This window comes from Quercus lobata, chromosome 8 (genome assembly GCF_001633185.2).
Source record: "Quercus lobata isolate SW786 chromosome 8, ValleyOak3.0 Primary Assembly, whole genome shotgun sequence".
Classification (NCBI taxonomy): domain Eukaryota; kingdom Viridiplantae; phylum Streptophyta; class Magnoliopsida; order Fagales; family Fagaceae; genus Quercus; species Quercus lobata.
In genome coordinates this window covers 42331316-42353444 of record NC_044911.1, presented here as the reverse complement: position 1 = coordinate 42353444, position 22129 = coordinate 42331316, and the positions used below count along the sequence as shown (strand labels likewise).

General features: G+C 35.9%; 2 protein-coding genes across 2 annotated transcripts; one reads left to right on the top strand and one right to left on the bottom strand.

The window, feature by feature from the left end:
• The first annotated feature begins 6300 nt into the window (after positions 1-6300).
• Positions 6301-13173, top strand: LOC115955347 (ras-related protein Rab11D). The gene is made up of 2 exons (XM_031073452.1): positions 6301-6801; positions 12374-13173. Exons 1-2 carry the CDS (start codon positions 6581-6583, stop codon positions 12807-12809), a joined length of 657 nt encoding a protein of 218 aa, XP_030929312.1. The 5' UTR covers positions 6301-6580; the 3' UTR covers positions 12810-13173.
• A 2503-nt stretch (positions 13174-15676) lies between these two features.
• On the bottom strand, positions 15677-21880 carry LOC115957886 (probable WRKY transcription factor 65). Its single transcript, XM_031076229.1, has 3 exons — positions 21518-21880; positions 21270-21416; positions 15677-16429 (listed from the first exon to the last, which is right to left on the bottom strand). Exons 1-3 carry the CDS (start codon positions 21643-21645, stop codon positions 15871-15873), a joined length of 834 nt encoding a protein of 277 aa, XP_030932089.1. The 5' UTR covers positions 21646-21880; the 3' UTR covers positions 15677-15870.
• Between the last annotated feature and the right edge of the window lie 249 nt (positions 21881-22129).

The window sequence follows — 22129 nt, the reverse complement described above, 5'->3', positions numbered from 1 at the left end:
AAGTTTTGGACAGAACCAAGGCCTTGTATGGTCCTCGGACTCAAGCCTATGGGGAAACCAACTACTTAAGAGAAAAATTACAAGTTTTGGACAGAACCAAGGCCATGTATGGTCCTCAAACTCAAGCCTATGGGGAAACCAATTACTTAAAAGAAAAATTACAAGTTTTGGACAGAACCAAGGCCTTGTATGGTCCTCGGACTCAAGCCTATGGGGAAACCAACTACTTAAAAGAAAAACTACAAGTTTTGGACAGAACCAAGGCCTTGTATGGTCCTCGGACTCAAGCCTATGGGGGAAACAAACTACTTAAGAGAAAAATTACAAGTTTTGGACAGAACCAAGGCCTTGTGTGGTCCTCGGAACTCAAGCCTATGGGGGAAACAAGTCAATAAAAAGATCATAAGTTTGGACAGAACCAAGGCCTTGCATGGTCCTCGGACTCAAGCCTATGGGGAAACCAAGTACATAAAAATCATAAGTTTTGGACAGAACCAAGGCCTTGCATGGTCCTCGGACTCAAGCCTATGGGGAAACCAAGTACATAAAAAAGATCATAAGTTTTGGACAGAACCAAGGCCTTGCATGGTCCTCGGACTCAAGCCTATGGGGAAACCAAGTACATAAAGGATCATAAGTTTTGGACAGAACCAGGCTTGCATGGTCCACGGACTCAAGCCTATGGGGAACAAGTACATAAAAAGATCCTCATACTCAAGCCTATGGGGAAACCAAGTACTAAAAGATCATAAGTTTTGGACAGAACCAAGGCCTTGCATGGTCCTCGGACTCAAGCCTATGGGGAAACCAAGTACATAAAAAGATCATAAGTTTTGGACAGAACCAAGGCCTTGCATGGTCCTCGGACTCAAGCCTATGGGGAAACCAAGTACATAAAAGATCATAAGTTTTGGACAGAACCAAGGCCTTGCATGGTCCTCGGACTCAAGCCTATGGGGAAACCAAGTACATAAAAGATCATAAGTTTTGGACAGAACCAAGGCCTTGCATGGTCCTCGGACTCAAGCCTATGGGGAAACCAAGTACATAAAAAGATCATAAGTTTTGGACAGAACCAAGGCCTTGCATGGTCCTCGGACTCAAGCCTATGGGGAAACCAAGTACATAAAAAGATCATAAGTTTTGGACAGAACCAAGGCCTTGCATGGTCCTCGGACTCAAGCCTATGGGGAAACCAAGTACATAAAAGATCATAAGTTTTGGACAGAACCAAGGCCTTGCAGGTCCACGGACTCAAGCCTATGGGGAAACCAAGTACTATGGCACGTAAACCTCAAGATCCATCCGAAGAGAACTTCTCGTTAACGGTTGGGTCAATCCCTTAATTGCACGGGTTCCCCAGTCTACCCTCGGATCCCCCGTACCAAAGGGAATGATGCGCTACGGTACAGCATATTGCCCGAAAGCACAAAGTCCTTCGCTACTCGACTATCATCTCAGACGAATTGTTTAGAGTTTATCATTCTCGGGAATTAGTCTAGCGTGCATCGCGCGGCACTCAACAACTATCTCGGTTAGTTCCATGAATTTAATCTATTGAAGATTACCATTGTTATACTTGATAATATTTGCGAGTTTAAACTAATAAGGGTTTGTGCTAAAGTGTTCTTCTGCCCAGAATACTGTTAAGGGCAGGCTTAGACTTAATATTCTGACCCAAAGTGGTCGTTGCAAAAAAAAAAAAAAAAGTATGTATAAAGAAACAAACGCATCTTTTATTAAGACAAAAGAACAGTACAGTGTACAATAAAAGCTGAAACAAGCTTACGTTAGAGTTAACTGCGTAAGCAAAAGAAAAGTACAAAAGAGTGAGGATGATGCCGAGGAGATATCTCAGAGGAGAGGTTGGCTACTGTTCCAAGATGTCGTCTAAGGAAACTATTCCTCGACGCTTCTACATGCCCATAACTCAGGCAGCCAAAGAACCTGACCTCAGGCTAACACCATCTACAGAAAAGATGCAGGGAGCCGGAAGTTGGGAAGCCCCCGCAGAAATTTGCCTGCTACAAGGCAGACGGTGCTGATGGCGGAAATTCCTTCTTCGGGCATACCAAAAATCTGGCATGACCAGAACCTGCTTCGGATTTTGACTAAAAGAGGGAGAAACATCCTTTCCCCTCTCTCGAACTGAAATATTCTCTTAAGTCTACGCCTCCTTGGCCCGTACCTCACTATCTGGAGTCTCAGGAAGACACGACGCTTTTGTGGCGGAGAGAGCTCCTTTGCCCCAATCCTCGCCTCAAACATGATGTACTAAGAGAGGAGATTGAAGAATTCGTGCGAAGGTAAAGCAACTTTCTCTCCTATTTATTTAAAAGATGAGGTGATGGCATTTAATTCACGCAGCATCCCAAGGAACGCTACAGACAAAATGTCTCCGGCTCGATTTCCAATGCCGTCTGCAACCCTGAGATTAAAGGAGCCTCGTGAAGGCGCACCTCGAATACTGGGACGCCAAAAAGTACCGCGTGACCAAAGACTACGGAAATGCCTCTAAATCTGTGGGCCTAATAAATTCGCGGCTCAGGCCCGTTCTGCATGGAAGCCCACGGACTATGGCCCACACCAAGGAATAACCTTTGCCAAGGACAACTACCTGCTCGGCAGATTATGAGACACCTGAGGAAAGAGCATAAAGTTTTGGACAGAACCAAGGCTTTGCATGGTCCTCGGACTCAAGCCTATGGGGAAACCAAGTACAAAAATTATTATTATTACGAGTTTTGGACAGAACCAAGGCCTTGCATGGTCCTCGGACTCAAGCCTATGGGGAAACCAAGTACAAAAATTATTATTATTGCAAGTTTTGGACAGAACCAAGGCCTTGCATGGTCCTCGGACTCAAGCCTATGGGGAAACCAAGTACAAAAATTATTATTATTACGAAGTTTTGGACAGAACCAAGGCCTTGTATGGTCCTCGGACTCAAGCCTGGGGAAATCAACTGCTTGGATAAGAAAAGGTTTGGATTTCATAGGGTGGGCTACTTGATAAAAATGTCAGATCACTTGACCCACGACTTAAACACCATAAAAGGTTAAGGACAACAAATTGCAAGGAAGGTGGTGGAACGCCCCAGTATTCAATGGCCTAAGAGGGCTGTTCATTTAGTGGGCGGTATGTTTTTCAAATGGTTATCCCTCACACGGCATCAAGCCTTCGTTTCTCTCCTCGGCTAGCAGGGGGTAAGTATTACTTTTTACTGGTCTGCCTTATTGTGCCAAGCACTTCTATTAAAATTATGGCAACATCTTTTTATTATTAAGTATTTTGGTCTTAGTCGTCATTGATTTAGATGCGGTATTATTGAGCCGAGCAGCACTTGCAAATTTATAAAAACAAAGAGACAGAACATGCAAAGTGAAATAGAAACAACTTTTATTAATATGAAAAATTATTACAATGTACAAAAAGAGGCTTCAACAAGCCTATACAAAAGAGGGGCTGCCGAAGCAGTACTAACATCCACAGTACAGATAAGCAAACGGTCAAGCGCCTTTTAAACTTGTCTTCAAAGTCTCTCCAATCCCTGCCTCACTGTTGCTCATACTAAGAGAAGAACTCACTTCAAAAAAAAAAGAGAACGAAGAAGAAGGAAATAGTAAGGAAGAAATCAATGAAGAAGATGGAAGACATGAGTAAGGAAGGAGGAGAAGAAGAGAGAAGAGATAAAAAGAAAGAAAAGGAGCAAAAGAGGGAAAAGCAGAAGCACTTAGCCCCTGCCTCAGCCCTGACTCCTAACACGCTGGTGCCATATTAGGTACGCTCGCGAGGAGCCAGGTGGTGCTGGTCTTGGTTGTTCTCGACTCAGTCACGCCGAGAAGTCGACATGACGAGCCCCTGCTTCGGATTTTGACTAAAAGAGAGGCGAGACAGATCTTAAGTCTGCGCCACCCTTGCCCTGACCGAGCCATTTCAAGTTTTGTCAGAATATGGTGTTTTGAGGAGGAGCGTGTTTCCTTCATCATTCGTTATGGAGGGCGTATGCAGATATGATGTATAACAAACGGGCTAAGTGGACGCTAAAGGGGGATACGGATTTCAGATTTCAGAAGGAAGGAGAGGAGTCTGTACGAAAGTCACTGCCACCTGCTTGCCTTCTTATAGGAAGGGCAAAACGGATGGAATTAAATGCGTTCAGAGTTTCCAAAAGGATCTGAAGAGAAAAGAGGCGCCCGTTCCGTTTCCCCACCTTATCAGATGAGCCGCCAGACATAAATGTGCCTCGTAAAGGGAATTCATTTAAGGGCGCGTCTGGGACATCCAAGCGGCAGGAGTAGATCACGAGCGGATTAAACGGAATCCCTTGAAAACCGGCTGACTTCCTGGGAAACCGCTCACATCAATGCGGGGTCAAACTAAATGGGCCATATTGAGGGCCCGGGTTTGCCAAAACCCTCCTTTCCAACCCGGAAGTCAGACAGAAGGGTTTTTAGGGGCTATTGTGGGGCCCAACAATTCGTGGACTAGGCCCATTTGCCCTTAGAGAGTCCGAAGGCCCAATCCGAGGAGAGCTGTGGCCCAAGCTCTACAACGCAGAGTACAAAAGAATTTTGGGAGGCAGCCGAGGACAGTGTAGTCCTCGGCAGATCCATAGTCCCACCAGAACAAAGGGGTGAAACTGGTATAGGGACGAATTCGTAAGGAGATCCAAGATACCTTGGGGAGGTTATCCTTACTACCCCTCCAGATAAGACCCAGCGCCTGACAGAGCCGCACTCTGCAGCTTTATCAAACCATCCCCAACAATTCCGGGATTGGACTGATGGGACAAATGTCAGTGTTTGTAAAGACTGACCCTACACGTGGACGAAGGATAACGAATGCAGACGAGTATAAAAGAAGAAAGTAAGTAAATCGAAAGAGGAGCCCATTCCACCTCCAAAAAAGAAATATCACGTGGGGGGAGAACATCTCAACAACACCGGACTTCACAGAAGAAAGTCCGTCGTTGGATAACGGGGGTAAGGCCTCAATGGTCCTCGGATCTACTCCGAGGAGTCCCATCCCATAGGGTGCGACGTCTAAGGGCTTAAATGTTCAAGCCCAATCCCTTTTTTCTACCTGAATTCCTCTAAAGCTAGGATCGGACATCGCCCCGTGACCAGCGGCTAGCTTTTCAAGCCCACTCTCTACAAATCATATTGTGAGGGATCTTTTGTACGCGAGCCCAACATCCTTATTGGGCCGCCAGAGAATTGTGTCCTTACAAGCTTCATTACCAAAAAGCCAAAAGTTTAGGGCATTGCACCACCCCAATCAAAGATGCCAAATTGTAATCAGCCCATCAACCTTTTTTTCAGCTAAGAATAGTAATCAAATAGTGCTAATAAAAAAATTGCAACCAAACAAACTATAATAGAAAAATATTGGAGATGGTTTGATGCATTAAAAAAAATAGTATTCCTACTATTTTTTTTGTTCTCTATTCCATTTTAAGATATACCAAAATATTGTTCTATTTCTAAAAATAAAAGTCATTAATTTACTAATGTTCTTATTATACCCCTATTAATTTACTAATTGAATTTTTTGATAAATTTTTTTAAAAGTAATTTTGGAAACTTATACATTTTTAAAAGGTAAACAAAACAAAAAATGATGTTCCCTTAAAAGTCATGGAAATTGGAAGTATGGTTTGAATTTAATAGTAATATCATCAATAGAAAATTAAGCAAAGTACCTCTCAAAAATAAAAAAATGGAGTAAAAAAGAAAAGTACAATGTAGGCTTTGTTTGTTTTGGTAGAAATTAATAGCCATATCGTTTTTTTTTTTTTTTTTTAATCAAAACCTCTTCTCTTTTTTTGCTCTGTATTATATATATATATATATATATATAAATATGTTTGAAAAGTGAGAAAATGTGAGAAAATAGTAGGTAATATGTTTTCTTTAAAAAATTTAAAAAATGCAAACAAACACTTAAAATTTGAAATTTGAAAATATTTTCTTAAGCATTGTCAAGAATGCTACAAATACTTAAAAGTATATTCTTTTCTTAACCAAAAAATATTTTCTGTCGAAAAAAATGGATTTACGCAATATAGTTAGGAATTAAAATATTTAATATTTAAATTCTATAGATCAAATATAAAATTACTTTCAACTTAAAAAGGTGTAATTTATGTTTTATTTTATTTTATTTTTTGGTGGTGCTTTTAAACTATGGATATATAAACGTATCAGAATTTTCCCGCAACTTTGAGCGCACCAAGCTTTATTAATTTATTACTATTTAATAGCGGGAGATGTTATAATATATGATCTTGGCATTTATACACGCTTCCTAGATTCTAGCGAACCTGGTAACAGTCTTTGTCAGTGCCCATTTCCAACAGTCCCAAACCCCAAATCAATCGAAACACGAACACACTCAACTGTAAACAACTTTTTGAGAATAAAAATCCTAAATAGTTAAACCATATCCCTTCCTTCACAGCTTTACTCTCTCTCTCTCTCTCTGGATCCTAACACTTCCAATTCCATAGTACTATAACAAACAAAAACTGTTTACTCTCTCTCTCTCTAATAACTAAAGAAAAAGTGTAGGTTGATACATGGCTGTGTACAAACCTGAGGATGAGTATGACTACCTGTTCAAACTGGTTTTGATTGGTGATTCTGGTGTGGGAAAATCCAATTTGCTCTCGAGGTTCACGAGGAACGAGTTTAATTTGGAGTCCAAATCTACTATTGGGGTAGAGTTTGCTACCAAGAGTATGAAAATTGATGGCAAGGTCATCAAGGCTCAGATTTGGGACACTGCTGGCCAAGAAAGGTGTGCCCTTTTTTTTTCTAATTTAAAATTATAGGATTCTGTCATGTGGGATTTGATTATATTATCAGGGAATTCATGGGTCTGTGAGTATTCCTAGGAAATTTTGATACTTGTGTCTTGGGGTTTGATATTTCTGCCTGAAACTTTATTTTGTTTGGTGGGGCTAAGAAAGCTGATTGTTTCTGTTAGGTTAGTTTTTTCGAGGTTTGTTTGATTGGGTTCTATGTGTCAAATATCATGGGCTTTGAGGTTAAGAAGGCTTTTGATTCTTTCCTGTCAGAATTTTCTGATTATATGACATAGGTTTTGCCTTTTATGTGCAATACAATACCATAGGTTTTGAGGCCCAGAAATTTCTTTTTAATCATATAAATGCTTTGTCCCAAAAGGGATGCCTTAGCCATAACTGGAATAAATGTATGTAAACCCGAAAGTCTCTGGTTTGACTCTTAGTTGAGGCATTTCGCAATTTACCTAACACCCAATCAATGGGGGTGTGTGGGCATCAGGGGTTTGCCCCTCAGGATGGTCCCCACTTGCGCATAACTTGAGGGCGTTCCTTGTATAATAAAATAAAAATAAAATAAAGCTTTTATTTATGTTATGGGTTTGATGTGGTTATGCGGAATCTGAAGGGCTTTTGAAGAAAGGGTAATTCTGTTTCTCAAAAACGAAAAAAGGGAAAAAGAAGAAGAAAATATATATATATATATATATATATCTTACTATCAGGATCGTCTTCGTAGTTTTGACCATTATGGACGTTTTTTCAAAGATTTATTTGGTGTGAACCTTTATGTACTGTTTGTGGAAGCTTAAGTTCTTATGTGGAATAGTAGAACTTGATGTTTGATTAGTTATATGTCGGCATGGCTTTCATCTGGCTAGCATTCATCTCATGCACTTGATCATGAAGGGAACAGTATTGAAGGCATTGCAGATGCAGAGCAGTATAACAAATGGTATTCTGTTCTTATGTTTGTCTGATATAAATTAGTTCTCCTCATCTTACAGTGGGAGCTACTTTTTTCTCCTCTTTGGATTGAACTTATAGTCTCTGAATCATTAAGAAATAAATGAGATAACGTCCATTTCTTTTTTTTCTTTTTTTTGATAAGTAGAGATAGCATCCAAGTTTCTCCTATCATTTTTTAATATAATCTCATTCCCTTTCATAATATTAAGTTTCAATTTACCTCTTCCATAAAGAAAGATTTAATCTCTTCCTGGAATTTATTTTTACAAGTTCTGTTATATGGTTAAGGTTCTTGTGTGAATGCTTGCTATGCCAATGAACTCTAGCTTAAATGGCACCTTCTGGTTTGTATGTAATCACCAATAAAAAAAAAAGTATGGTTCCTTGTGTGCTGGGCCTGCTGGCTCTAAAATTTTGGAATGAGAGGCCAAACAAATTGATTGCATATCATAAAGAAATAGACACTGAGTGATTTTAAATATGCTCGGCAGGGCCGTCCTTAAGTAGTTGTCACTATTGCAAATGAATGGCTGGATTATTAGGTGCAACTGAGTCTGTTTAGCATGTATGAGTCTAATTATCTAATTTTTTAATGTTTACTTGTGAAATTCAAGCTTGAGGAACTTAGTGTGATACCGATGATTATCTGGATTGGTATTGGTTGGAATGTGTGGGTTGCATGACCATATGTTGAATCCCACATCAAGTGTGTACTAGGCTATATAAGTGTTTATGAGGAGCTCTAATTATAACTTGACTAGTGCTTTTGGGGTATTGCGTAGATGGGACCAACACTTGTCTTCGGTCATGACACTTACTTTTAGATTATTCTTAATTTTTGTTGTTTCTTTTTTGGAGGAATTTGGACATGATGCTCTTCTGTCTATTCTGCCTTTATGGAATTTACAGTAAGCTGTTCAAAAAAAAAAGTGTAAAAGGTATTATTTTGTTACTTCTGTGAGTTAGGCATCAGAAATAGAGGTGGGGAAATTTTGTCAAATAATGATTGTTCTCTCTTTCTGGAACACTCTCCCATAAAGTTCAAATGTAGTGTGCTGTTAGGTTTTTAACTTTGCTTGATCCTTGTAGGAGCAGTTGTACAACTTGAGGTTTGGAGGTCAGTGCATGTTTGTTATTAATTGAGCTGAAGCTACAAAATTTTATGAACTGGATTTTTATTAAGTGTTTAAACTGAAATTTAGTCAGATTTGAGTTAAATAGCATCCTGGAGCCTTTTTTTTTTCTTTTTAAATTTTTATAAATGACTAACCTCCTAGAATGTGAGAGAGAGAAGAGAGGAATTTGGGTTTAATTCTTCTTGCCTTCATTGATTCATTCCTTTCCTTAAATAATCATACATGCAGGTAGTACATCAGGTAATTTCAAATACAACCGATAACAAACTAATAACAAACTAATACAAACTAATAACAATGAATTAGATAAATCTAATCCAATCTTATCATTTCTAAGGATTAGGAATCTTTATTGATAACTTCTACTAGACTAAGGAATTGTGTCACTTTCTTCTTCCAGCCTTTAATCTTCATCTTTATCTCTTACTGCTCAACTCTGTCACTTAGTACACCTGCACGCCAAGAGTCCGGTTAGGTAGGTTCTTTATCCTTTGCTGTTTGAATCATAACATTCCCCTCACCTTGAGGACAAAATATTGTCCTTAAGATTCAAGTTAGAAAACAGATGATGCAATTCTTCATAAGACTCTCATGTCACAGGCTCTTTGCTACTGCCCACCCATTGAACCAAGGCCTATTGAACTACTTCCGACCTGATTTCACCATAGAAAATTGACGATCCACTTAGGTTCCAAAATTACAATGGACTCCAAATTAAATAAAACCAAATTGAAATAGATATGTCTTTGTGCCTGCATCATCTTCCCCTGTTTGGAGAAAACATGAACCTGAGTTTTGAAGTGTAGAAGGATACGTGCTTCAATTCTGGAATCACTCTTGGGTACATTATGAACAGAAAAGTCCTGAGTTCAACATCATTAAACTCATCGGAAGTTGCAAAATTAATGTGTGGAATGAATGATGGAATTGAACCAGTCTTTTCTTAAGCCATATGAAGCACCATTTCAATCTTTATTTTCTACTTCAGTAGGCTTTTAATCAGTAGCACATTCATCAAACTCAAAATTTCACATCATATGCACCCTCTCATGTATTACTCTCTTGTAGAACCTTCTTTGATTGCTTAGGCTCAACAGTAGGTTCTTTTTATTAAATGAATTTCAAAGTAAACACTTGGTTGAAATTGGCAATTCTATTTTAGCATGAAATTTTGGTGGCTCAACAGTGTTGGCTCTCATGTGTGGAGTGTTGCCTTCAAGGTTGTTGATCTTTCTTTATATGAGCTTCATCAGTGACTCAAGTCTGGTTTTCACTTGTTTGAGCTCTACAGACAAGTCTTGAATGGCGCACACTAGATTCTTTAAGGCTTGCTCCCTAGTAGAGTGCACTAGAATGGGCTTTCTGGTGGTGGAAATCATGATGACGACAATAGATTTGGATTTTGCATTGGTAGTCGTGAGGTTCTGCACGGTGGCTAGCTGACTCACCACCAATCCCCACATGCCGCCACTGTTCAATCCTTGCTACTGTCATTCTCATCATCCACTGGACACCTCCACCCTGCAGGCCGCTGCTGCTTGGTTAGAGGGCTATTGTGAAAACCTGTTGGACTACACAGACCCATCAGAGTCGAGACACTTTGCTTTGGTGATCACTTATAAAAATAAAAATAAACCAATTTTTAGGAAGTGAAGTCCTGAGTTTATTAATTTTGTGTAATTGCACTATTCATTTGAGCTAATAGGCAAAACACATTCCTATTTTGAGTTTATTAACTTTTTTCTATTCTTGTTATGAATCTTGCTATTACAGGTTATTATTATACATTATATTTGAAAAACGTGCACTTTACTAATGGTAGAGGGATTTGGGCTTGTGGATTCGATTCAATTGTGAGACTAGTATGTGCTGCTGTACTACGGAATCTATGGACCATCTTCTCCTTCATTGTCCTGTAGCTTATTCTTTGTGGGTGCAAATGTTACAAGTTTTTGGGATTCAATGGGTCATGCCAGGTTCAGTGGAGAGTTTGGTGTTTTGTTGGAGTAATCGATTGGGGAAATTTTCTTCGGACATATGGAATATGGTTCCTGGCTATTTGATGTGGGTTGTTTGGATGGAAAGAAATCGGCGCTCTTTTGAGGCTAAAGAGAAATCGCTTGTTCAGTTACAAGCTCTCAGCCAAAGTACTCTTTTTGAATGGGCTAGGTGCTGGGGTTCCTCAAACTGTTCTTCTACTCTGGAGTTTCTTACTTCCCTTAGTATTGCCCCTTAAGTTGCTTTTTTTTTTTGGTTTCTGTTTCTTGTGTCCACCATCATGAACACCTTGTTTTTGCTGTTTTCGTTTTTTTCTACATGATTAATATAATTCTTATTACTTTTCAAAAAAAAATTGTGAGACTAGTTATAAATTTTGATATTGCATAAAACTAATAAAAATGAAGGAAACATGGAAACACCAAAATGGCATTTTAATGTTTAATAAAGTATGAGCAATCCCATAATCGCAATATGCTGTATTATTTGCTCCTTTTAGGGTAGCTTTCTTTGTTTGGAAAGCTGTGAATTACTAGTGCTTGGCAGTTGATGATTTCCTTACTAGGAAGTAGGTACTACATTGCACGGTGAATTCTGTGTTAGCTAGTAATCTTATTCTTCAATGTTTGGCATTTCTTCAGTTTTCCATTGGTAGGGGAAATTGATACCTGGTAATCACTATGTCAAATGCAGCTCTACATGAAAGCTGTGGATAAGCCAAGCACATTATGCTACTGGAAGTATGACTTAAATTATCACTGTATCTGATGCTTCAATTCTTTTATTGTTCTTGTTTTGAATACAAAATGGCTCTTTTAGATGTAAACTTCATATCAACATAGATTTCTTTGTGGGAGTTAGATGCATTGGCTAACAATGATATGTTATACTAAGTCCCATAAGCGAAAGAGTTTTAGCCACTTTCATTTTCAGTATAGCTTTATCATGGTGGGGGTATGCCACAAATGGTCAATGGACAAACCAAAATGGATTTAAATGAGAATCCTTCTATCTGATATCATTGCAATGGTTGGTGTTTATGGCCAAGTGGTCATTATTATACTTCACAAATCCTCATTATTTGAGAGCATATGATGATACAAGTTTTCTCATACCATCAGTCATGTGCTTTACCACTTCACCAATCTTCTTTCACTCCTTTTCCTTTATTATCATGTAGAGAGTCTGCTGGCATTTTCTATATTTGTCAATTTAAGCATTCCATTCGTGAGTACATTAACTGCTTGATGATTTGTTGGTATCTTCTTTTCACTTGATCAATGATCAAAGTGCTGTTCAAATATATTGTCACTATTGCAAATTGATATTCAAACTTCTCAAAAGGCGTAGGTATATTTACAGCTATATTTCATATATTGTTAGTTTGATTCCCCTTTCTATTCTTATAAGTATTATGCCATTAGAGATTTTAGCTCGATTGATTCCCCTTTCTATTTTGTAGGTACCGTGCTATTACTAGTGCTTACTACCGAGGAGCTGTTGGTGCATTGCTGGTGTATGATGTCACTCGGCACACAACATATGAGAATGTCGCAAGATGGTTGAAGGAGTTGAGGGAGCACACAGACCCCAACATTGTGGTCATGCTGATTGGCAACAAGTCAGATCTTCGACACCTTGTGGCCGTTCCAACAGAGTACGGAAAATCATTTGCAGAGAGAGAGTCCCTCTACTTCATGGAAACTTCTGCATTGGAAGCAACCAATGTGGAAAATGCTTTTACTGAAGTTCTCACTCAGATATACCGGATCGTGAGCAAGAGGGCAGTTGATGCAGGTGATAGTGGAAGTTCTTCCTCTCTTCCATCAAAAGGACAAACAATAAATGTCAAAGATGAGTCCTCAGTTCTGAAGAGAATTGGGTGCTGCTCAAGCTAGGGATGATGGTCTTATAGCATCTTTTATTTCTCTGTAAAGTGATTAACACAATCTCGCTGTAAAATAAAAGCTAGTCTGTCATACATTGTTTGGAAAATTGCCAAAAGGGCATGATGCATGAATTGATATCCATACAGCTACAGGACAGGTTTAACTGAATATATTATATGCCATAGATCTTTGTTTGCTGAAGGTTGTAATAACTGGGTTTCTTTGTTTGTAACAATATTGTGGCAAGCAAGCTACGTACAGGACAGGGCAAATGAACATTTTGTGTAATTGATCTTTCTTTGCCGAAGGTTGTAATTACCAAGCTTTCTAATTAGCTTGTAACGATAGTTTGTTAATCTTTTTACTTTTTGAACATTCAAATTCGAAACCTTGAACTGTCCTTGTAGGCAGGATGATACCTCCCAACATGCTGGGTGCGTGTGGGTTTGGGGAAATTCTAGCCTTGGGTAGACATGGCAAAACGGGTCAGAAAATTCTGACCCGACCCAAACCCAATTTTTTTGACCTGAAGCAAAAATGGGTTGATCCGTGATCTAATTCGTGTTTTTTGCGGGTCAACCCGACCCGCGACCCCAACCATTTTTTAAAAACTTTTATTTTTGGTAAAAAAAATAGTGAAATTAAGACAATATTAGTTTAATTGTTTATTGTGAGTTTTAAAGAAACAATTGATAGATTTACATGATTGCATGCAAATTAATTGAAAAATAAATGGTTAAGCATTCTGTAATGAGTAAAGATTTTTAGATATCAAATAGCAAAGTACATACCAAGATAATTTGGTTATAGTAGAGTTAAAAACAGATTTAAAATTGTAGACATGTGTGAGACACATTCACAAATGTGAAAATAGTAAAGTCAAAGTATCAAATTAGCATAAATTATGAATGCTTAGACTTATTTTTTAACAATTTATGTTCAAAATAAACAATTTTTCAAAATAAATTATGATATTTCCTAGAGTGTGTGCTGCTTAACAATAATATGATCTTCATAAAATAGACCATGTATAAATAAGTAAACAATCAAACTTTAATGTATATCTCAAATTGAAATAGAGTGCCAACCACAATTGATAATAGATTATAAAATTAATTTTCAAATTTGTAACTTTCTTATATATTTTTATTCTTTATCAAATGAGTTATCCAATAAGTTATTTGTAATTTTTTATTTATTTATTTTGGAATGTAGATATTGTGTAAAAATAAAACTTGTGTATTTGTTTTACTTATCTTTGTGTTATTTTGTTTTAGATAGCAATGTTAGAATTTGTATAATTTTAAAATTATTGAATAAGTATTAATAAGTTTAACTGAGTTCATTCATGATATAAGTATTGAATTCAAAATAATGCATTTTACATCAAGTAATATGTGGAATAACTTTCCAAATGCAAATACATATTATTTTCTTTATAAAAAGTAAAAAAAAAAAAAGAAAAAAAATTCATGTGAAAAATACGGGTCAACCCGACCTGACCTGACCCGCAACCCGATTGACCCGACCCGAACCCATTTTTAACCCGTGACCCGCTCGTTTTGCCATGTCTAGCTATGGGGTTAGTAGCAAAATTATTTCTGACCATCTCCCAAAAAAAAAAAAAAATCGAAATGCTGAATGGCTCTTTTCTTGGGAAAAAAAAAGGTAAAAGGAGAAATATTTTTGAGATGGTATATTATGATTGGTCTATGTAAAAGTGATGTTATACTAATCATAATTTGCCACCTCAAATATGAAAATAATTGTAAAAATTTTTGTCTATAACATAGTTGAAAAGAAGAAAAAAAAATAAAGATTGATATTAAAATATTTTGTTTCCATATAACAATATTTATAATATAGATTTTCACACCAAGGCTACTATGTAAATGCAACTAGACCCAGGGCCACTGGCGAAATGAGATACGATCGAGTATAGGACTATGACATTACATTATTCTTCTGGGTGAAGTTTTTTATTTTTAAAATTTAAAGGTCTAATTTGCTATACCTCCAAATTATATGGTTTAAAATGTGATTTTTTTTTTTTTTTTTAATAATCTAGCAAGTTGAGTCATGCCTTAAATGTAAGGAGAGTCAAATGGTACCTTCTCATGCCTTAAATGTAAGGAGGAAAATTAGGGCCTCAGTTTGAGCCCGGAGAGAGAACCGGTGGTGTATTTATATAGGATTCAGATCTTTTAGATTTCCTAGGGTACTCTACCAAATAGATTTCTTTAAATCTTAATCATTCTTTAATGAATTAATGGTCTAGATTCTGCCATGTCAGCATTTCACTAACAATAATCTTAATTGTTTTGTTTGCAACATTATTTTATTATTTTAAGAATATTGTAGTGGAATGCTGATATGGCAGAATCTAGACCATTAAATCATTAAAAAGTGGTTATGATTTAAGAAAATCTACTGATAGAGTTCCTTAAGAAATCTAGAGGATCTGAATCCATTTATATAGTATTTCTAATCAATAATGTGACTTTTTTTTTTGTGATGTCCGCAAAAATGTCCAAAATCCTAAGATTTTTTTTATTTTATATAAAAGCGGACTGTTCCTATTGTTCCAAATGGCCCACGGAGTAGGTACAAGAAAATTAGAGAATGAAACAAAACTCTTTTTGATCAACCTGATCATGATTTCGCTCACCCTCCTCTACATAGTAAATGGAACTACTAGTCTTCTTCTTCTTCTTCTTCTTTTGAATAGACTATTTAGTAGTATACTACCATACAAAAGATGACAAACATATATATAACCATACCAACAACAAATATATAAAACCAACTAAATTTCTCTTTTTGTTAATCCTTTTATCTTTCTAATTACTGTACATTGAAAAAAGAAAACAAATGCATGAAAACAAACAGTAAGAAACGTTTTATATTTTAATCAACTTTTTTTGGAGGGTGAGTTTCTTACGGCGCCAGATACGATACGGGATTGATTATTATAATATACAATTTTAGAAGATATCAATTAAAGAGAATAATGCAATGAGCCAGCCAATGATCCACAACTAGTGAGTGAGTCTTATTAATTTATTAATTATTATCCTGTGGTGCCGTAGCAGGGAAGCACGCTTAAACCACAACTCGTCCGGTTCGACTCAACGTTGTTGTTGTTGTTGTTGTCCGGTTCTAGTTCGACAACGCTAGATCTCCTGCTGCGGAAAACCAGGGAGCACTCGGGCAACTCGCCCAGGTCAGCGAACAAAGACTCCTCCTCTTCTCCCATAGAAAACACCATCGCCACGTCAGCCTCCGTACACATGCTTCCCGCGCTAACCGGGCTCTCTAATATTTTGGTAGTCGCCACGTCGGAGTACCACTCGAAGTGGTCGTCTAGTAGCGGCGGCGAAGACGACGACGGCTCTTCGCTAAAGACGCTGACTTCCTCTGGAGGGAAATTGGCGGGAACTTTGGTGGTGGTGTCTGACGTGGCGGCGGCGGCGGCGGCTTTGGTGGAGGAGGAGTGGTTTTTGGAGGTGGGCAAAGGGTGGTTGTGGTCAGAGGCGTAGGTGATTAAGAGCGTAGTGGGGTCCACATGGCTTCTCTCCACTTGCTTTCTCGCCGGGCACCCCTTTGAGCTACTGCATTTATAATATCCCCTGCCACAACACATAATTGATGAATTATGGATCATAAACTCTAAGTTGAACTATAAAGTTCTTAAAGAATAGATTCAATGGTTATGTAAAATGAAAAATATTGCATTTCCTGAAATTGGATAAAATCTGGCTTGTAATGTAATGTACATGCATTGCATGGTAATGAGTATGACTGGAATTTTATGCAAAATGAGTGGGAACATTTTTGTTTATACTTGATACAACCCTTAATCGTTAACCCAATATTCCATTCATATTAGCACCCCGTAATAAGCATGGAAATCTCATTCCTACTAATCAGAATTTGATGCTTGTGAGTTGTGAGTTGTGAGAATGTTGAGTTATTGAATTTTGGTTTAAACCTTGACAACAAAGTATAATATATTTCTGGAAAACTATTCTGTCAGGAATCCATAAACTCCACTCTACAGTCTACACTACACTACCTAAATTAAACGTCGTAGTTTTAGATAAGTTTTATTATTACATTTTTTTTTTTAAGAAAATGATAGAAAATTTTATTAAGATAATCAAATTTGGAGTATATCATATACCAGAACAACAATAAAATCAGAAGGCGATTCCTTCCACTTCACATGGTAGAACCTTTCCAAAGGAAGTACTATCACTAGGGGCGGAACTATGATTTTTTGTTTGGAGGAACCAAATTTTGGTATTAATATATTAGTTTTGAGTCAACATAAATCATCGTACATATGAGTAAATGTATATACACAAATATAAACATTAATATTTTGATAATAGAGTATGTCATAATTTATAAATATATTGTATATGAAATTAACAACTTCCAAATATATATATATATATATATATATTTGCAAGATAATTTTTTAGGAAAACTTATCATTTTTTGAACTCTAATGAGTATACAAAAACTGTCTAATTTGATATTAAACATGTACAAAAAATGAATTAGAGAAAACTAAAACTACATTGTCTCTATAATTACTAGACCAATTGACAAATTCTATTGGTTTTTAAGAGTATTATTAGACTAACTCAAACATTTGGGGGGGGGGGAGGGCAACTTCTATTTTTGTAGCTAAATATGTAAAGTTTTAATACTTATACATAATATAAAATAATTTTTTAAAATTCATGCCATAGCTCCGCCCTTGACTGTCACCAAAACTAATTAAACTTTATAGTTTTTGATAGTTTTATTTAAATCTTAAAATCTTAGGCATGTTTAAATCTTAAAAAATTCTTTAAATTTGAAATAAATTTCATTTCTCATATAATGCAAACAAGGTTTATATCATAATTGTGATAGAAGATTTAAATATAAAGTTTAAATGGTAATTTAGTCTAAATTTTATTATGAAAAAGATAAATTTGATGGATTTATTGCCTTGTCAAACCAATGCTACACAATCATATAGAACCACATTAGTTTGTAATTAAAAATCATCCATCTAAAATATATTATTGAAATGACTATATTTGCATTGACTTTTTTATAATTAAAAAAAAAAAATCTATTACCCAATTGAGAGTTATTTAACAATAAAACAAATCGATGGCACAAAGTTAAATTGAAAATTAAAATTACCTATTAATTTCTACTCCTAATAACTACACAACCCCACACAAAAGTCATATTCTCATTGTAGAAAATATTGAATAAAAAAAGGTTTAAAAATTAAAAGTAAAAATTTCAAATTTCATTTAAAACAGCAAGATACATAATGCAGTCAAGGATTATAACTTTTTTTTTTTTTTTTGAGAAATAAACACACACACACAGAGGAGAGTGAAAGGGATTTTAACACAAAGACACACAACAATTCCACTCAAAAACCATGGTAACTTTTAAGAGAGGGTGGAGCAACTTATACTACACACAACACACTCTTTTAAGTAATGTGGGACAATTACCAATTCTTTTTTTTTTTTTTTTTTTTGGAGAAAAAAACACACATACAAGAGAGAAGAAAAGGGGTTCTAACACAAAAATATGCCACAACTCCACTTAAAAGCTATGGTAACTCTTAAGGGAGGGTAGGGCAAGTTATAATACACACAACAGACTCTCTTAAGCAATGTGGAACAATTACTCATTCTTTTTTTTTTTTTTAGAAACAAACACACACACAGAGGGGAGAGGGAAGGGGTTTTAACACAAAAACACATCACAGCTTCACTCAAAAGTCATGTTAACTTTTAAGGGAGGGTGAAGCAAGTTATATTACATACAACACATTCTCTTAAGCAATGTGGAACAATTACACTTTTTTTTTTTTTGAGAAACAAACACACACACTGGGAAAATGGAAAGATGTTCTAACACAAAGGTACACCACAACTCTACTCAAAAATCATGATAACTTTTAAGGGAGGTGGGGCAAGTTATACAACACACAACATACTCTGTGTACACACAACATACTCTCTTAAGCAATGTGGGACAATTACCCATTCTTTTCTTTTCTTTTTTGATAAACAAACACACACACAGAGGGGAGAGGGAAATGAGTTCTAACACAAAAGTACACCACAACTCTACCAAAAAGCTGTGGTAACTTTTAAAGGAGAGTGTGATAAGTTATACTACACAAAACACACTCTCTTTAGCAATGTAGGACAATTACCCATTCTTTTTTTTCTTTTTTCTTTTTTGAGAAATAAACACACACACACAAGAGAGAATGAATGGGGTTTTAATACAAATGTACTCTACAATAATAATTGTAATAAAAGATTTAAATATAAAAATAATAATTTACACTAAATTTTATTATGAAAAGGATAGATGGGATGGATTTGTTGCCTTGTCACAACACATGATCCTATGCTACACAATCATATAGAATCACATCAGTTTGTAAGTTTGTCCTTTGTAATACATATATATTTTTCCAAACCATAACTAAAAATCCTCCATCTAAAATATATTATAGAAATGACTACTTTTGCATTGATTTTTTTTTAATTTAAAAAAAAAAATTCTATTACCTGATTGAGAGTTATTTAACAATAAAACAAATCAATGGCACAAAGTTAAATTGAAAATTAAAATTACCTATTAATTTCTACTCCAACTAATAACTACACAAAAGTCACATTCTCAATACAAAAAAGATTGAATAAAAAAAGGTTTAAAAAGTAAAATTTTCAAATTTCATTAAATTAGGACACGTTTTTTATTCGTGATTATAATTTAAAAATATGGCATTTTTATTTAAAAAAGTGAAAATGTTTACTTTATTTTATAAGAGTAACACTTTTATATCCTTCTCCCTATAATTAGATATAACCAATTTCAAACATCCTCAATTCATGCAATTATATCATTACATTTCTCCCTATTAGATCAATTGTTGTTACAAACGAATTGCTATGGTGATACAATAACACTGAAATACAAAACTGATGACAATACATATGTTATTTAGAGAATCGAATTTTTAAAAATTAAGTGCATAAAATATGAAATTTTGAATTACAAAAATACATACTGATTCTAGGGAAGAATTTAAAAAGTAAGTGCCAAACTAAGATCACTTTTTTGGGGGGACTAAGCAAAGAAATAGGGCAACTAATTCAAGGTAATTGTGCCCATTTGGTTTTGGATAGTGATTACTCAATATTGAAAAATTCTATGGTATTTTGAAATGAATTATAAACACATATTTTTAATTGTTTTAATCTTTTTCATTTATTCATGACTAAAAATAAAAATAGATAAAAAAGTTAAGAGTAAAACACTGACAAATGATTTTCATTATAGTAATTCAGAGTTCAGAGTCACCCTAGAAAAACCTTTGAAATATTAAATTGATAAATCAAGGTATCTGCCATAATTTTGAATTGGATTAGTCAAACCTATGGTAAAAAAAAGAAAGAAGGTTTATCAAGTAAAATAGTCATGATATCATTGGCTAGGAGATTTTTTTTTTTTTTTTTTTGGAGAAGAAATTGGTTAGGAGGTTAGGTGTTGAAGAAAGTCTATAAATACAATTTTTGTGTCAATTTTTTTTATAACTCCAATTTATTCAAAATAATAGACAATTAATCATATTTTACCATTTAAAAATTATGAAAATAGTTGTGAGACAAAAAATATTGACATTTTCTCATTAAAAAAAAAAATTTTGTTTATTACACATAAACTATTTTACATATTTTTACACCCTCTAAAACCAATTTAAATTGTCACAATTTTTAACTAATTTTAGTTAGTTTTTTTTTAGGTGTGTGAAATGTGTAAAAAAATACGTGCACAACAAGTTTAACACCAAAAAAAAAAATAATAAATATATAGATGTTGGCGCAAATAGAATTGGCACTGGAATCTTATCGGACTGGATCCTGCCTGAAAAGGAGCACACACAAAACAAAAGGCTGCAAATTATTAGAGCGTGTTTACCACGCTAGTCCCTCATTGGATCGTGGATGGCATACATTACAAATTTACAATTCTCAGTCTCTCAACAACTACTATGCCCATGCGCATTTTAGTATAGCCGCCTCCAGGCTAAAATACGCCGGAGTGCAACAACAACTAACAATGACCCAGATCACACAACACATATGCTCCCCCCGACAAAAATACATTCTCGCCGGCAGAGGCAGTCACAACCCAACAAATTTCGCACTAACCATCAATTTTGTGCAATTTCCTCAATTGCAACGACTTCGTTTTATTTGCACTTACCAAAAGAATACAGCTTTAATTTCATTTTTGTTAAATTGGATTTTGTTAATTGCAAAAAATTGAAACCTAAGCAAGCAATTAGCACAAAATTAAGCACTCATTCATCAATTACTCAAATGGCATGCAAGTTAGGAAGTTGTTTGTTATGGAGTATTTTACCTAGGATAAGGAGACCCTTTGATGGGCTTTTGGCCATACTTCCTCCAGGCCCACGAATCCGACGGTGGGTATGCCTCCCCTTTGCTCTTAGATCCCTCCACGTCACCGATCGGCACTGACACCACCCTCTTCTTCAAATCCCTCTTACTGTACAGTACAATACATTAACAAAACCTCACCTTAACGGTCACTTTTCCAAAAAACCCCAACAACAACAAAAAAAACCCTAAAAGAGAAAAAGAGCTAACCTTTTTTTGGGTGATGGTGCACTAGAAATCTTGGTGTCATCACCAGAGGAGGGTGAGTCCGGCCCATTTTCTGCTTCTGGCTCATCTGGGTCGGTGACAAAAGTGTTGGTGTGAAATCTACGGTTCATGATGGTAAGGTAGGGGGTGAATCTGGGACGTTGATTATGTGATCATAGGGTTGTGGGGTGGCGAAGGAACAAGAGTTATGGTTGGCCGGAGATGTGGGAGTGAGTGAGTGAGAAAGAAAGGTGAGAGAAAAGGGGTAAAGGGGTTTAATATGGACCGTCATGGTGACAGATTGGCAGGAGTGTAGTTTATTGGGGACGTGCAGGCAAATAAGCACTAAACTAATGTGAAACAATGGATTATTTATATTATATGGAGGAGAAGGTGATAATAACGTATAGCTGAATTTATTGTATAGAGTTATGAACTCATTTGGAATAATCTAATGGTACTAGAATAAACTAACAAAGCCAAGAAACAGTCCAACCTAGCTAGAACCAACGTAGTGAGGATATATATAAATATATAATTTTTTTTTTTTGAAGATGTGTATCCAATTGTCTTTCTTTGATTGAAGTTGGTAGGGTAGCAAATGAAAAGTTTGAT